This window comes from Vombatus ursinus, unplaced genomic scaffold (genome assembly GCF_900497805.2).
Source record: "Vombatus ursinus unplaced genomic scaffold, bare-nosed wombat genome assembly UNPS02015255.1, whole genome shotgun sequence".
Taxonomy (NCBI): domain Eukaryota; kingdom Metazoa; phylum Chordata; class Mammalia; order Diprotodontia; family Vombatidae; genus Vombatus; species Vombatus ursinus.
This window is the reverse complement of record NW_020955033.1, coordinates 36,051,112-36,067,261: the sequence shown is the minus strand read 5'-3', so window position 1 is coordinate 36,067,261 and position 16,150 is coordinate 36,051,112. Positions and strand designations below refer to the sequence as shown.

The 16,150-nt window shown below is 39.3% G+C and overlaps 1 protein-coding gene across 2 annotated transcripts in view; it reads right to left on the bottom strand.

The window, feature by feature from the left end:
- Positions 1-16,150, bottom strand: part of LOC114031891 (microtubule cross-linking factor 1-like) — a 170,441-nt gene that overhangs the window by 35,734 nt on the left and 118,557 nt on the right. For both annotated transcript variants that reach the window (XM_027847087.1, XM_027847086.1), the window contains 3 exons: positions 14,960-15,190; positions 13,945-14,121; positions 2,366-2,533 (listed from right to left, as the gene is read on the bottom strand). In XM_027847087.1, the coding sequence (XP_027702888.1) occupies positions 2,366-2,533; positions 13,945-14,121; positions 14,960-15,190 (576 nt within the window). The remainder of the gene's footprint in view (positions 1-2,365; positions 2,534-13,944; positions 14,122-14,959; positions 15,191-16,150) is intronic.

The following is a 16,150-nucleotide window of genomic DNA, read 5'->3' as shown; positions in this document are numbered from 1 at the left end:
CTTCCTATTTCACCATACTGCCTCTCAAAGACCATCACATCACTGACAACATATTTAGACCCAAGGTGTGAACTATACAAGAAATATTTTTCTTTTTGAACAATAAACCACATTAGATTAGGGCCAATTTTTCAGGTGACTAGACAGAGGACCCTCTGGGAGACTAGATTTTACGGACAGTGTTCATTTAGGTTTGCATTATCCATCATTGTCCTTTCCCTAATGGGAATTGTACCCATGGAAAATAATGGTGTCAGGTAAGATCCTGATGAATGAAGGGAGAAGCCAGGAGACCCAGGACAGGGTATCAAATTTTACCTAAATAAAAATGCTGATGTAAAAATGGGAAGAGATCAAATTAGGAACAGAAAGGGGAGAAAAAACCTACTATTACAAGTCAGAACCCATCCACTCCAGCCAGCCATGTTCTTGCCATCTTCCTTACTGCTATACCCTCCATGCCACCTGGCCTTCAGGATCATGAACTGGGTGACTTAATCCATTGGCTTTGGTACTCTCATCCTGGGGTCTAGTTGTACTATTTGGTGATTGAGTGAGGACAAACTGACTGATCTCCCTGTATCCAAATGCTTCTAGACCAGATCATACTTCATATCCCATAAAGCTGAACTCGTCAGATATCTTCTTGACACCTAGAATGCTTCTGCACATTCTGCCCTTCCCGCACACACCTCCCCTTTCCACTGTTTGTTCTGGAAACCATATTCAAATTAATACTACTAATACTAGTTAATATTTATAGCACCTACTATGTGCCAGGCACCATGTTAAGTACTTTATAAACTTACTCTCATTTGCTCTAACTAACCATTGCTTCTGGAAAGATAAGGTCTATCAATTTCCCAATGGATCCACTCAACATTCTTATGACCCCTTGGACCAAAACACCCTTCCCCAATATGTTGTTTCCTTTAAATAGAATAGAAGTTTTTTGAGGGCAGGAACTGCTTTTGTTTTTGTATTTATATCACTTAGCACCGTGCTCAACAAATTATAAATATTTGATAAATGTTTTTCATTCATGCATTCAGATGTTAGAAAATGTGCAAAATAACCAAGGAAATTCCCAAACCAAAATCTTCCTGACAGCCCTTGTCTAAGGTGAAAACATCATATTTTAAATCCCTTTTGGAAATACTAAACCATTTGTAGACTTCTGCCAGCCTAATGATTTAAATTCTATGCCTTTTTTCATTCCTCTACTTTGAACTGGATGTTCAGTGGACAAAACTTCTTTCAATATCCACACATCCTCTAGGTAACTATAAAATGTTGTCCCTCATCCTCCCTGGTCCTTCCCGCCCCCCCCCCCTTTCCTTCCCCTTTAACTCCCTCAGTGACTGATATCGATTGGGATATTTTACAGACAAGTAGTATATCAATGTTAAATGGCTGGCTCCAGGCTACTCAGTAAACAATAATGGCATTAGAAATGGGAAATGGAACCCATTACTATTAGCTGGTCATTTTGTCCCAAGGATTGAGCCACTTCACAAATCAGATTCTATGATTTGCTTAAAGGTAAAGAGTAATACACTGATTCCTAGTTCCTGGAAAGGGGGAGAGGGAATATCAAGTAGTTACTTAATTGAATCTTCCATGCATAAGCTATAATATTCTTAAAGGTCTCCTGGGAAGAAAAACACAAAATCTCCCTTGGAGTTGTATATTACAGCTATAATGCCGTTGGTGGGTATATCAGTCTCTTCTCAGAAGAGATGAAGAGTCTTTGATCACAGTTCCTGCGTAATTGCTTTTTTCCTAATAGCAACTGAACGTTAGCCATGGTTCTTACACAAGCTGATTGTGTGACCCTGGGCAAATCACTTAATACCTCAGTGACGCAGGGAGCAAAGACAATAAATTGCAGATGAGTTGCTGAATTTCATTGGGAGGAGGTATTTCCTCATGGGTGAAATCACAGGTCCTGAAAGGAAGGTGAGAAGATAGGAGGGGAGAGGAAAGAACAGGAGAGGAGAGAAGGAGGGGAGGAGATAAGACAAGAAGAGAAGAGAGGAGAGGAGAGGAGGAAAGAATAGGAGAGAAGGTAAGGAGGGGGAGGAGAGGAAAGGAAAGGAGAGAGGAGGAAAGAAGAAGAGAGGAGGGGGGAGGAGAGAAGAAGAAGGGAGAGGAACAGAGAGGACAGGAGAAGAGGATTAAAATAGTACCTGAATTAAACACAGAGGATTTAGAGTTGGCAGGGAACTTGGAAAAAAATCCTTCAAAAATGTAAGACCGAGGAGATATCAGCATGGGAGAGGAATGTCTATGCAGACAAGGAAATCTGGGGAATTGTGATCTGCTTTGGAAGTCAGGGTAGCTATGCACATAGCACTGTATATACCTGCTCCAGGCGGCTTTTCAGCTCTGCCCACTCCACCTCCCAGGCAGCCTTGTCCTTGGCATACTGTTGTTGCAGTCCAAGGCGATCCCGTTCATCTTCCCTCATCTCCAAGTGGAAATCATCCAGCAGAGTCTTAAGGGAATTTATGAGATTCCGATTTTCCACCGCCTGTAGGAACATGAATCAAATCTCCATCATTTACTTTTTCTTAGCAATCTTTAGACTAGGAAGGAAGAGAAAGAATCATTCAATCCAATTCAAAAGTAAAGGCTCCTGGAAAGATTGGATTTAACTTAAGATGGAAGAAAAGTTTGTATAATGCTTCCTCCTGTGATATGGTACGAATCACCTGTTATTTGACATGTTATTTGTTATCCAGCTTAGTCTGGGTAGAGGATGTTTGGTAGAGGTTTGACTAATGAGGAGCCATTTTGAAAAAGGGAAATTATAAGAGAGGGTTGTCAATTGCCAATGAGAAAGTCAAACTGAGTTACAGAGCTTTGGATCACCCAAGCCTCCTAGAGGCATGGGGAAATAAGAAATCTGGGGTACACAAGCGTGTTAAGCCAGATCCCTTTGCAGAAAAGATTGGATGAAGATGGTAGGAGGCCACAGGTGGTTTCAATATTTTTCTAAAACTGCCAAATCAGGGAGTCTATGTGAAAATCTAAGAGAATATAGACAGCATTGATGCAAAGGAATCTGAAAAGGACCATGCCATTGAAAAGAAGTCAGGGGTTCCAAGCTTCTGAAGAAATTGGGCTGCCGCTCTAGGGCCCCTACACAGTCATCCTAAATGTGGAAGCCCTGGATTCAGGAAGCCCTGAAAGGTGTGCTGTGGGGTAAAGATAGACATATGGACCAACACTGTCACAACCAGATGGCTCCTGAGTGGCATTGTGGTTACATGATGCAGGGTCCGTATGCTTCCTTGGATAAGTGAGTTTATGGGGTCTAGCATTGGGTTAAATTTCAGCATGTGAAGGGTTGCACACCTTCTTTTAGGATAGGAACCAGATCTTTGACATCATCTAGGGGACTCCCAGACTAGGAAATGGCCCCCACCAAAACAAGTCAGTACCTCTTCTTCAATTTCTAGTCTTAGAAAGTTGCCTAGAGCATGGAAGGGTGAAGCAATTTGCCCAGGGTCACACAACCAGGGGTAGAACTTATTGGTAGCCGCTCCAGACACAGACTGAAAAGCTTCCATGTGTTCTTAGATGAAATAGGAAGTTGGGCCCTAATGATGATAGCAGTAGAACTTTATTTAGTCAAGTGGTAGGATTTCCACATTATGAGGCACAAGGTGGTACAGTGGATGGAGTGCTAGATATAGAACCAAGTTACTTAACTGTTATCTGCCTCAGTTTCCTCATCTGTAAAATGAGGATAATAATGGAACCTATGTTCCAGGGTTGTAAGGACAACATTAGATAATGTTTATAAAGTGCTCTGCAAACCTTAAAGTAATACATAAATGCTAGTTATTATTATGGTCCTTTGGCTGAAGAGTAAGTACTGCTTGGTATTATATATGTGGTATTAATTGGAATGGTGCTTTAATGTACTTAGGCACATTGGGGCATGGGCAATGAACCTAAATTCATTGTCTTCTGTCTAACATTAATCATAACATTCATCATAGCACAAAACAAGTCCTCAACTGAGCGCCAGTAAGGGCTATAATGAGAACAAAATATTACCTCCTCCCTCCAAGAGGACTAGTTATTATCAGTCATGGTTTATAGCATTCAGTCTGGGAAGAAACCACAATGCAAAATGAAGACTGATTTTGTGTTGCTAAACCCAGAGAAAGAATGATCGTCAGGTTTTCATGTCCTCGCTCTTCCAGATTTGCTATCTGTCCTTAGTAAAGCCACAATTCTGTTCTCCAGCTTCTCTTTTTCTTTCCCTTTTCCCCTAACATGGAGATAATGATATGAGCCACCTCATGGGAAAACCAAGGGAACAAAAATCAATTCTATCTCTTCCCCCTTCAGCATAATACTTATTGGACCATGATACAAATGCTTTGTAACAATGGTGGCATCTCTGGGCAAACTCTATATGGTATTAGAATTTATTATGTTATAATTTGGATTTTTTTTAAAACCTCAAGAGAAGCAGCATGGTGGTATAGTAGATAGAAGACATCAGAATCTGGATGACCTATGTTCCAGTCCTGCCTCTGATACATATTTTCTGTGTGATCTTGGAGAAGCAATTCAACACCTTGGTGCTCTAAGTAACTTTCTAACACTAGAAAGAGAATTGCCAATCTGTGTTGGTAGAAGGAATTTTCACATTGAGAAAATCTACACCAATGAAAACACAAGTCCAGATCAAAAAGATCAATTCTTTGAAACAATTCATATCAAGTCATGAATCAAACTTAAAATCTCCTGACAATATAAGTTTCCTTTTGTTTCATAGCTTTCTTAAGTTCCTACCACCATTTCAGGCTATGTCCCCATGGACTTTCTCAAGGACAGTTTCAGTTCCCATGCCATTCATCCAATGCCAAAAACAGTGCTTGGAATTTTATCCTTTCCCATTCAGAGTCATTTCTCTTGAGTAGAACTCGGAGTAATTACAACATTAGCACCCTTGATTGATGTTAATGCTAACTTATCTTACCCATCCCAGGGCAGTTGAATGGGATCACATTTGGCTCCTGAAACACATAATAAATATCATGTGTCTTAGGAAGGAAAAGTGGATGAGAAGATATCTAATGAACTGATATTTCTGTGGTGCAAAGCAGAGCTATTCTTCAATATCATTCCTGCCTAATGGCCTCAATTTTTTTTTCTAAGTAAAATAGAAGGCAAATTTCTTAACTGAGAAGCTGGGGTGATGGTAAAGTTTGAGAAGAGATTAAAAGATTTTGGAATAGCCACTGTGGTAAGTGGGACATTAAGTCAATTAGGGAAGTATGAAGAGTTTGTCTTGCTACAGATTTGTAGTGGATTTGGTCAGCATGATTTGTAATTTTCTCCACATTCTTTTAGCAGCACATGAATGGGAAAAAAGTGGGAATAATTCAAGACTGAGGCTTGTTGTCAGGGCAAGATTGGGGGAAGGGACTTGAATAAGACAATTATGACAGACACTTTCAGCAACCCTCCGTATATTTGGTCTCTTAATATTAATAATTTCAGGGTTGAACAAAATGAACATTGTTGCTACTTATTTCAAAGAGTATTGTAGGATTTTGATATCTGCATGGGAGCCACCTTGTTGTAGGAGAACCTTGAAGGGGTCTTTTGCTCTACCAAATCAAATGCTTTTTTGTATGCATAAAAATATGCATAGTAAAACAGAACAAAACAAATAAAACAAAAAACACAAAGACCATTCCTGCCTAAAGAGGAGACTAAGCAAATATGTATGATATGTGAGATCAGATCTCCATTAAATAGCCAACTGGTCAGAAACCAAACCATAATTTGGTTATAGTACAATTGACAATTTGGGGTTTGACTTTAAAGTCACAATACACAGGCCTACTGTTAGCTACAGATTCACTAAAAGGCAATTACGACATATGGGTTATGTGATATTTTTCTACTAACTCAGCTTGTAATGTATAAAGCAAATGTGTTTTGGAGCATACAAAGTCCAGGTACTCTGCATATATTTCCTATTTAATGGAAAACATGGGTAGGGAAGCAAATATTTTGTCTAAGCTAATCCAAAGCAATCTCCTGCAGTGTTCATTAAAAATATTAGCTCTACCGGCAGGGGAGCTGAGACGTGATTAGTTGCCGTGGCTCAGCTCCTTAAGTGAGATTAGCTCGAAGTGCAGCATGAGAACACCATACAACGTCTAATAAGAATGAGCATTTTACTGTCCTTACCACTGCTGCCACTTTAATTGAGATGAATTATGGAAGGAATGATTGTTTCCTTGTAACTTATTTTCTTTGCAGACTCTTTAGCAGTGAAAGAGATGCTGTTAAGGCTGGATATGAAAATCTAATATATGATAGAGGTTTACTGAGGTCACATATTCATGTACAAGTTGGCATACAAGGCTCACACAATTATGAGTTCATCACCCCAATATGTTACCTTAGTATATTTCTCACTGAGAGTTTCCTGAAGGAAACAGATGGAAATCCATTAAAATTGCAGAGTGTAGATGCCAAATAAGAAAAATAAACATTAACCCACCAGTCCAATAACTACAAGAAATTAAGACAAGACTGATATAAATCAGGTACTGGAAAATAAGTTTTTGTTTTTCTTTAAAAACCTTATGCTGTATTTCCAAGAGTTTAACAGTGTTATGTTGAGGGAAAGGGGCATGATCACTTTAACAATAGAAATGTGTCTGGAAAGAAAGTCTGTAAAGCTGTAGGGAAGTTACTGCATTGTATAATAGGGAACTTAAATACCACAAATTAGGTATTTGGGTGCAAATTAAGAAAAACTAGACTCTAGTTTCAAGGACCAAAGAGTTAAGACTAAGGACAGCATACAGGTGGTGAAACTCTTCTCCAACTGGAAAAAGGCAAGGATTTGTAATGGTGACATGAAAATGCAGTTTTAATTTAAAAATTGGCTCTAATCATTGTTCTTTTCTTCTTTGGGCTTCTGTCAAACCACATGAAGCAGGAAGGGACTTACTTAAGAAAAGATAAGGGGGCATTGTATGGTCAGATAACAAAATATTGAGTGACAACCAACTGAAAGACTCTCTCTCTCTCTCTCTCTCTCTCTCTCTCTCTCTCTCTCTCTCTCTCTCTCTCTCTCTCTCTCTCTCTTTCTCCCTCAGATAAAGTCTGAAGGAAAAACATCAGGAGTTTGATATGTGGTGAACTTGCTAAAAGTCCCAGAACTAGAGACAAACTTTGGACAAACCAAGAAAGGATTAGGGTGGATTAGATAAGTAAACTCTACTTCTGTTTGAAAATAGATTTGGGATTAGTCTAAATAATGATCAATCGCAGACAAAGGTAAGTGAGAAAGGTGACTAATTGCACCACAAATATTTGTACTGCTTGAAATCTTGTGCAAAATCTTGTGTACTACAATGGAGAGACTGAGAAAGCCCAGAAACCAGCACATCTAGAAAACATATGATCTCCTTGCCATGTGGAGAGGCAGGGAAGCCAGTGGCAACACTGGTTGGAGAGTGCAGCTTCATTTATAAAATATTACAAAGAAGCAGTACATGCAATTATGAGCAGTATTACCTCACACAATAGTAAAAAAAAATAATTGAGAAGCAAAAAAGCTTGCAGAGAGCTTGGCACAAGACATCAGGTGAATCAAACCATCTGGAAAGCATTTAAAGGTGGGTTGGGAAGTAACAAAAAGATGTGATATGAAACATCTCTCTAACATTTTCATGGCAACCTGTTCTCATCATTGACAATACTGAAAACATTGCCCTTGGTTTTCACCACTTCAGTACCTGATGTAAGGAGGTGGCAAGAGGAGTTAAGAAAATGCAGTCAGGAAGAAGGGCTGGAATGAATGACTAAAACAGAATTTGTTAAATGCTTAATAATAATGATGATGATGGTAACTTTAAGGTTTGCAAAGCACTTCACAAACATCACCTGATTTTATTCTCCCTAGGAGGTTCCATTATTATCCACATTTTCCAGGTGAGGAAACTGAGGAAGACAGAAGTTAAGTGACTTGCCTAAGGTCACACAGCTAGTAAATGGCTTGAGGTCAACTTAAATGAAAGTTAAACCTCTTTCACTGCACCACATGGCTGCCTACCTACCAAATACTATGCTAAGTACTGGAGATACGAATATAAAAATGAGCCTTTGGAACTAGCCAAATACATACAGGTGAAATCTGTACTGAGAGTGACAGTGATCCAATTTTAAAAGTGCTCAAGGATCAGTTTTCAGAGAAAGAAAGATTAAAAGAATGAAAAAATCATATATAATACCATTAGCAATAAAAGGCAACCAAGGGAACATTAACAATTATGAATTCACATCTTTATAAAATCTCTAAGAATTATATATAATATACGTATGTATGTATATATATATATATTTATATTTATATGATATCCTTGATGAAGGCATGGAAAGGAGATGTTGCAGTTATCTTTAGACAGGTGGTTTTCTTCAGACAACCATATCTTTATTGTTATAAACTGAGAGGAATAAAGAATAGACAACCACACTTGCAAAACAAAGTGGATGAGGAACATAAGCCAACTAGTTTATGACATGCAGCTGGATGGAAAAGCAAATGAGTTAATTCATCAGCATATATATCTTAGACTGTTGCACAGGGATAATCAATTCAGCCTGGAATTGAAGAGGAGGAAGAAATGGGGAGGTATCACATCTGAGAAACTGAAGTGCTTTCATTGACTCCTGAATCAGATTGGTATTGGTAAGTATCCAAGCTGCTTATTGTCCCCTACCCCCCCCCCCAAATAAAGATTACCAACGTTATCCTGATGATGCTATACCATTAAATTGCAGGTAACCCAAAGGACAGAGGAAAGATACATGGTGTTTGTAAGTAAGTTATTGTTCAGGTGTCTGACCCTCCATGACCCCATTTGGGGTTTTCTTGGCAAAGATACTAGAGTGGTTTGCCATTTCCTTCTTTAGCTCATTTTGCAAATAAGGAACTAAGACACATAAGGTGGAATTACTTGCCCAGGGTCACATGGCTGGTAAGTGTCTGAAGCCAGATTTGAACTCAGAGAGAAGAGTCTTCCTGGTTCCTAGCCCCGTGCTCTATCCACTATGCCACCTAGCTATCCAAGTAAGCTATGGAATATTGTCAATAATGACTTGAATATACAAGATGTGGATTAAAAAGTATTATCAAGGTTGGATTATCTGTGTATTATCTGTGTATAACCAGAAAAGTGGGTCAGTCATGTGGTGAGTGAGGCAGACAGAATAAGGAGGCATAATAAGGAGGCAGCTAAAGTATTACACTGGTATTCACAAAATATTAAAAGAACCAGAAGAAAGCCTTTAACACACAGGAGAGAACCTCTATAAAGGATTTTAAATGACTGGGATCCACATAGGATGAGAAGGTATACATGAGTTGCTATGCACACTAATGGATGGATTATCCATGCTGATGTCGTTATGAAAAAAAGGAAGCTTTCTATTAAAGTGGGTATCCTACATAAACATAGTATCTTTTAAGATTTCTACTGGGTTGCTTTTAATAAAGGATTATAGAGGCTGCACAGTATGGTGGAAAGGGTACTGGGCTGGTAATCAGGAAACAGCTTTAATTCTTGGTTCCAACACTTAAGAACATCTTGGAGCTTCAGTTTACTTATCTATAAAACTGGAATAGCAGTCCTTGAACCACCTACCTCACAGGATTGTTGTGGGAAAAATCTTTTTTAAAGTATTATGTTAATATGAACTATTATTTTTGATATGTAAAGCATATGTTGACCAGGAAAGCATAGTATTCTCTCTCAATTAGGTAAGCACCTCTACAGGAATATGGACTGCTAGGTAGCAAAGTGGTTAGAGCACCAGGCATAGAGTCAGGATGGCCTGAGTTCAATTCCGGCCTCAGACACCTAATAGCTTAAGTCACTTAACCCAGTTTTCCTCAGTTTCCTCATCTGTAAAATCAGTTGAAAAAGGAAATGGCAAAACACTAAAGTGTTTTTGTCAAGAAAGCCCCATATGGAATCACAAAGAGTTAGACACGACTAAATAACAACATTTTCAGGAAGCCTAGCCATTCATATCACAAGGTACTACTATTTACCTGGCATTAGAGTACCTAAATGACAGAAACAATATTTGATAAGGGTGGGTGAATGAATGGCCACGCCTTTAAAGTAATGTCAGATGTCAAATAGCTTACTAAGAATTATATAATACCTTTGTTTCTCCTTTCTAATAGCTTTTCATTTGGTTTTTATGTGCATTGATGTTGCTGGAGAAACTTGTCTGTGCCTGCTTAAGACATACTTATACTGGGAATAAAAATGGAATGGAATGGAAAAGTATTTATTAAGCACTTACTATGTGCTAAGCAATGTCCTAAGCATTAAGCTATTTCTATAACCTACTGCAATGGGAAATGGTAGTAGGAAGAAGTACTGAGGTGGTACAGGTATATAGAATAATAGAAGCAAAAGATTAGGGTTCAAAAGGAATCGTAGGGATCCTCTACTCCAAACACAGCATTTTATAAATAAGGAAACTGAGGCCCAGAGATGTAAAATTATTTGCTTCAAGTTACGCAGGTACTCAACAGGCAGAACTAGGTTTCACTTAAAAAGAAGGTAAAACTTTTTGACATGTAATGATTATTGAAAACTACTTCCAAGGCTTCCTTAAGATAGATTGAAAGATTGATACATAGGACATTTACTATGAGCATATTATGTCAGGTATATAGTAATGTGTAAATGAAATTTCTGGCCTCCAAAGACATGATAAATGCTGCCATCTCTTATAATCAACTGTGAGAATTCCAAAGGTGAGGCAAAACAAAAATAAAAGTCCAGACATGATGCTCAGCCCCATTTCACTATTCTGCATATCATCTTTTTTTTTTTTTTTGGTTAGGCAATGGGGTTAAGTGACTTGCCCAGGGTCACACAGCTAGTGTTATGTGTCTGAGGCCGGATTTTCTGCATATCATCTTGACTGCTTTTCCAGTTATGGCCAAAGAAGGCCCACATCTGCCTTTAAGCTTTAAACATTCTACTGAACACAAATCTCTGTATAAATGTTCCCTGGCTAATAATAGTATTCATCTGAGCAAGAGACAAGTCTCATAGCTAAGAATGCTCTCATACAAACAGCTGTTGCTTACAGTAGATTTCATATATCTATTTCCTTCAAATCCACATTAATGATGTCATGCGCACATGAGCAGCTAAGCCAATCTCACCTCTGATTTAGATGACACTACCATAAGCCTTCATTATTAAAATTCAAGTTGTACTCAATGGATCCCATACCACTAAACACACCTGCATCTTCATCACATACTATGTGCAGCAGACCCACGTATGCCTGACTATTCAGAAGAAAAGGGATTGTTTGGGTCTAGGGGAAGGAAGATGAAGGGGATGTTAAATATGCTGTTGTGATGAAGTTATGACTACCCAATTTTTTGTGTCTTTCTACTACATTTTTATGGCTATTATGTGCAAATCTAAGCTAGCTTATTTCTCTATTTCTTCTTAACAAATAGATCTGAATGTGACCCAGAGGAGTAACCATCGTATTCTTAAATGCAGCAGGCTAATGCCTTAGCAGTCATTAAAAATTGCTACTTGGGCTAACAAACTCATTATTCAGAAGCCCTTACATCTCAGAAAAGAATGGAAAATATTAGCAGATAGTAAAATATCATTAGCAAATGGAGTAACATGTCATTGCCTAACTAGATCATGGCTGGAAAAATCATTTCCTGACCTAAAGCCTCTCTGTGGATATCAACATTGTGAGGTATCTTCTATTTTACCCTTTTAACCAAATGTTTTATTTTTTGAGTTAAACAATTTTGGCATTAAACTCAGCTAAGTATTTATAGAAAACAGCTATTGTGTTGTAGAAAATGGATTTCTGCAGTGGGGGAGGGAAAAGCATTTGGGAGGCAAATAAGCCAAACAAAAATGTACTTCTTTACTGGGGCCAAGAATCTTGCTTTTCCCCCCACTCCTCAATTGGCAAAAAGTCAAGTGTCTGATGGCAAACTCTTTACTCCCCTAACTCAAGGAGGTTCCCTGCTGAGTGGGGGGCTGGAGTTAGAAGCAGCTGTTACAGTGTCATATACACAGGGAGTGCCCAGTAAATCTTGGAAACTGTGGGGTTGGACTCAGGCCCAAGGTGACCACATCCATCAATATTCACCCAGCCAAGCCCAGCCCAGCCCAGCCCAGCCCAGCCCAGAATACAGAAATCTCTGGTCTCTAGATAAGTTGAAACTTTGTTGGGCCTATGGAGAAGCAGACTATGAAAACAGGGATAAAGAAGACCAGAAAAAAACAAAAGACCTTATTAAAGGGTCAGTATTAGGTGAATAACCAGTTTTACTCTGAATACTTGAGGTGTCTTCTAGATACTACATTTCTATTCCAGAGTCCATATGGTACCAGTGGTACAATTTAGAGTGTTAGTTTGGGACTGCTGTGCTACATTTTTATGGTATTTGGCAGCATTGGTAATTATTTTAAAATTACAAAATTAAAATCACACTGTTCTTTATGCTGGCTTTAATGAAAACATACGCCTCACATCAAAGATTTGTATTTTTGGCACGACTTTTCAGATGGCCCAAAGGAAAACCTGAAGTGTTTTTTACATATCTGGGCATTTTTTTTTCCTTCTGTATCTTTTTTTTTTCTATTTGGTCAGGATCTCAGGCAATGATGCTGTCAATGCTAAGTCAGATGGTTATCAGATACCGGGGTTATGTATGTCTGGGCCAAGTACCATCTCCAAAAGTGAAATTCACACTTGCCAGCTTGCCAAAATGACAGCCCAGTGTGATCCCCTGACTCTTCGTCAGTAGCACACATATCTTAAATGATTTTTTTTTCCAGTAGTGGTGATAACTTTACATTGGGCAATCAATTCTCTTTACTCAGCTCCTATTGAGAACTAGAGCACACATTTCTAAGGCAGCTGACCAGTTTCATGGAGGGAGTGTGTGCCTAGGCAAGCCAGACCATTTTACTAGGCTCCAACCCATGTACTTGGCCTCAAAGAACATGGAGGCAGCTAAGTGGTGCAGTGGATACAGTGGCCGAACCTGAAGTCAGAAAGGTCTGAGTTCGAATCTGACCTTGGATACTTACTTGCAATGTAACCCTGGGCAAGTCACTTAACTGCTGTCTGCCTCAGGTTCCTCAGTTGTAAAATGAGGGTAATGATAGCACCTACCTCATCGCGGTTGTTGTGAGGATCAAATAAGATCATATTTACACTTAGCATAGACCCTGGAACAGAATAGGCCCTATATAAATGCTTATTTGTCCCTCAAAGGCACCATGCAGTAAGTAAACAAACTAACCAGCCCACACAAAGAAAGGGCAGGGATAATTGTGTGATTCAGCATGAGATTTAAAGTTTACCAGGTACGTGCCTTATAAGAGCCCTGTGAGGTAGGTGGTATAAATATTGTTCCCTTCATTTGACAGATAAGCAAAATGAGTCTCAGACAAGGTGTAACTTGCCCAAGATCACACAGGAAATGCCACAACAGGGATTGAACTCATATCTTCTAACCATAAGTCCAACATCAATGCCACTTTTCCATGAGCAGTTGCCCTTTCCCAGAATTTTCCAATAATTAAAGCCATCCTCAAATGGATTGGACCATTTACAAGATAATCAGAGGTATTCAAACAGAGGCTGGTTGTCCACTTTCAGGGATACTAGAGGGAACATTCATCCATCTACCAGGCAGCTGAACTGGATGAGCTGAGGTTTTTCATACTCTAGGATTCTACTGTTTTACTATTCAAGGTAGTCATGTTATAGGCAGATGCCAAGACACTGACTTGCTGCTGGAGGCTGTGGAATGGGAGAATCCTACTCGATGTCAGAGTTAAAAATATTTGGTGCCCAGGGCACCCCACGTACCTGCTTTTGGTGCTGCAATATCTCTGCAGTTTGTAGCTCTGGTTCATCGTCATCAATTTCCATGCTGGAATTTTGGGAATAATACTCCATTGGGGACCCAACGCCTCTCTCTTCATCATCCTCATCTTTTTGTTCAGAATGAACTCCAAGTCCTGGTAAAGTCTCAGGGTGCTCCATCTAGAAGTAGCAAACATTGTACCCACAGTGCCCACTTTTAACAGTAATAGAGCCTCCCCAGGGACCCTATTTTTCTCCAGCCCACCTTTGATTATTTGGGGACGGTGTTCCACTTTGGAAATTAAAGTTTTTGGCTTCTCAGGCCTTGGTTACACACATTCTGGAGATTCGCACTTCCTTCAGAGAACAGGCAGGGTTAGTGATAGAAAAGCCTTTCTGATAGTCAACATTTTTTTCTCTCACAGAGTTATAATTATTTGAAAAAAATACAGGATGAAGTGGCTGAATTTATTGGTTAACATGAATTTTAGGGGCTTTTAATTATCCATAAGCATCTATGCCCCTGGTCCCTGAAAACAGAATTAGTTGAATTCTTTTTTTAAAAAATACATTCTTCTTGGGAGGAAAGGGAGCCACTTTCTCTCTCTCTCTTCTGCCCATATTATTTTCTAACATTGCATAGGCTTGCCATCACAATATTCAGACAAGGCCCCCACAAGGAACAAAATAACAAAGAAGGATAAAAAAGCCAAACACAACCCATGCCATGCCTCTAAAACGGTGATAAGGTTAATTTTCAGGGGAAAGGACAATCTGGGCGACTTCCAGTTTCAGTATCTAAGAATATTAGAAGTATAAAGGGATTCAGGTTGAGAATTATAATTTCAATTTCTCCGCATTAGACACTGCCTTTGTGAGCCCAGTGCTGGGATTTAGAGTCTCCCCTCCCTTTCTTCCATCGTGCCAGGTGCTCTTTCTACATTCCCGGCCTCTGGAGGTGGCCTGCCTGCCTGAGGTCCGTGCGGCCATTCCCCAAGTGAGAGAGAGGAGTGAGTACCTCCATGAAATCCTCTGTTTCCTCTTCTCCTTTCTTGCCCCGCCTCCAGTGTTTCAGAAGCCATTTGAGCTTGACATAGAAGAGGAAAGTGTTCTGCCTAAAGTGACGGAGATCCTGCTGCAGCAAGTTCTTCTCTTCCTCCCATGTCCTCCGCTCCAGGGTGTTCTGCAGGGACAGGCTCTGGACTTCTAGCTCCTTCCGGCGCAAAGCATACAGGTGCTCCTGCTCCATCTTGAACAATACAAAAGAGAGAGTATAGAAAGGCTGCCAGTCCTGGAAGGAACACAATTTGCCCAAATAGACCAAATCCCAACCAAAGTGCCACTTATATCCCGATACCTGGCAAAGGCGTTACTTTCCCAGAGCCTTGAAACACCAAAAAATTTTGAGTCCCTGTGTTTCACTGTACAAATCAATCTCTGACGAGAAGTCAATTATATTACATAAGTTTCTTCAATCATCAAACATAAAGCAACAATATTACTAGTATTACTCAGATGCCTTCAGAATGTTCTCCAAGACTTCCAAACCTTGCCAGGGCAAATATTCTCTGACCATGTCAGTTGGAGTTGCCTAAAATGTCAAGCCCAATTTCCCCTTGGCAAGAGTGGTATGTCATTTGAATGTGTAAAGGCACCACGCAGGCCCTGACAATCCTAGGGTAGAAAAAGACTTCCACTTCACCTCCCACCCAGGCCTAATTAGAAAGGAAACAACCTAAGCAAGAAATAATTTTAGTTACTAGTATAGACAAAACTACATCTCTTAAAGTGATGACAAATCTTTCCCTGTGTTGAATATACTCTTACAGATAAAGGAAAGCACAAAATTAAATTACTTTAATAATATGGTTCCATAAAAATTCCATCCTTGAAAAGGACCCACATGTACAAAAATATCTATAGCAGATCTTTTGTGGCAGCCAAGAACTGGAAATTGAGGGGATGCCCATTGACTGGGGAATAGCTGAACAAGTTGTGGTATATACATGTAATGGAATAGTATTATTGCATAAGAAATGATGAGCAGGCAGACTTCAGAAAAACCTGGAAAGACTTACATGAACTGATACTAAGTGAAGTGAACAGAACCAGAACATTTTATACAATAACAGCAACATTTTACAATGACTAACTTTGATAGACTTAGATCTTCTCAGCAATGCAAGGATCTAAGACAACTCCAAAAGAC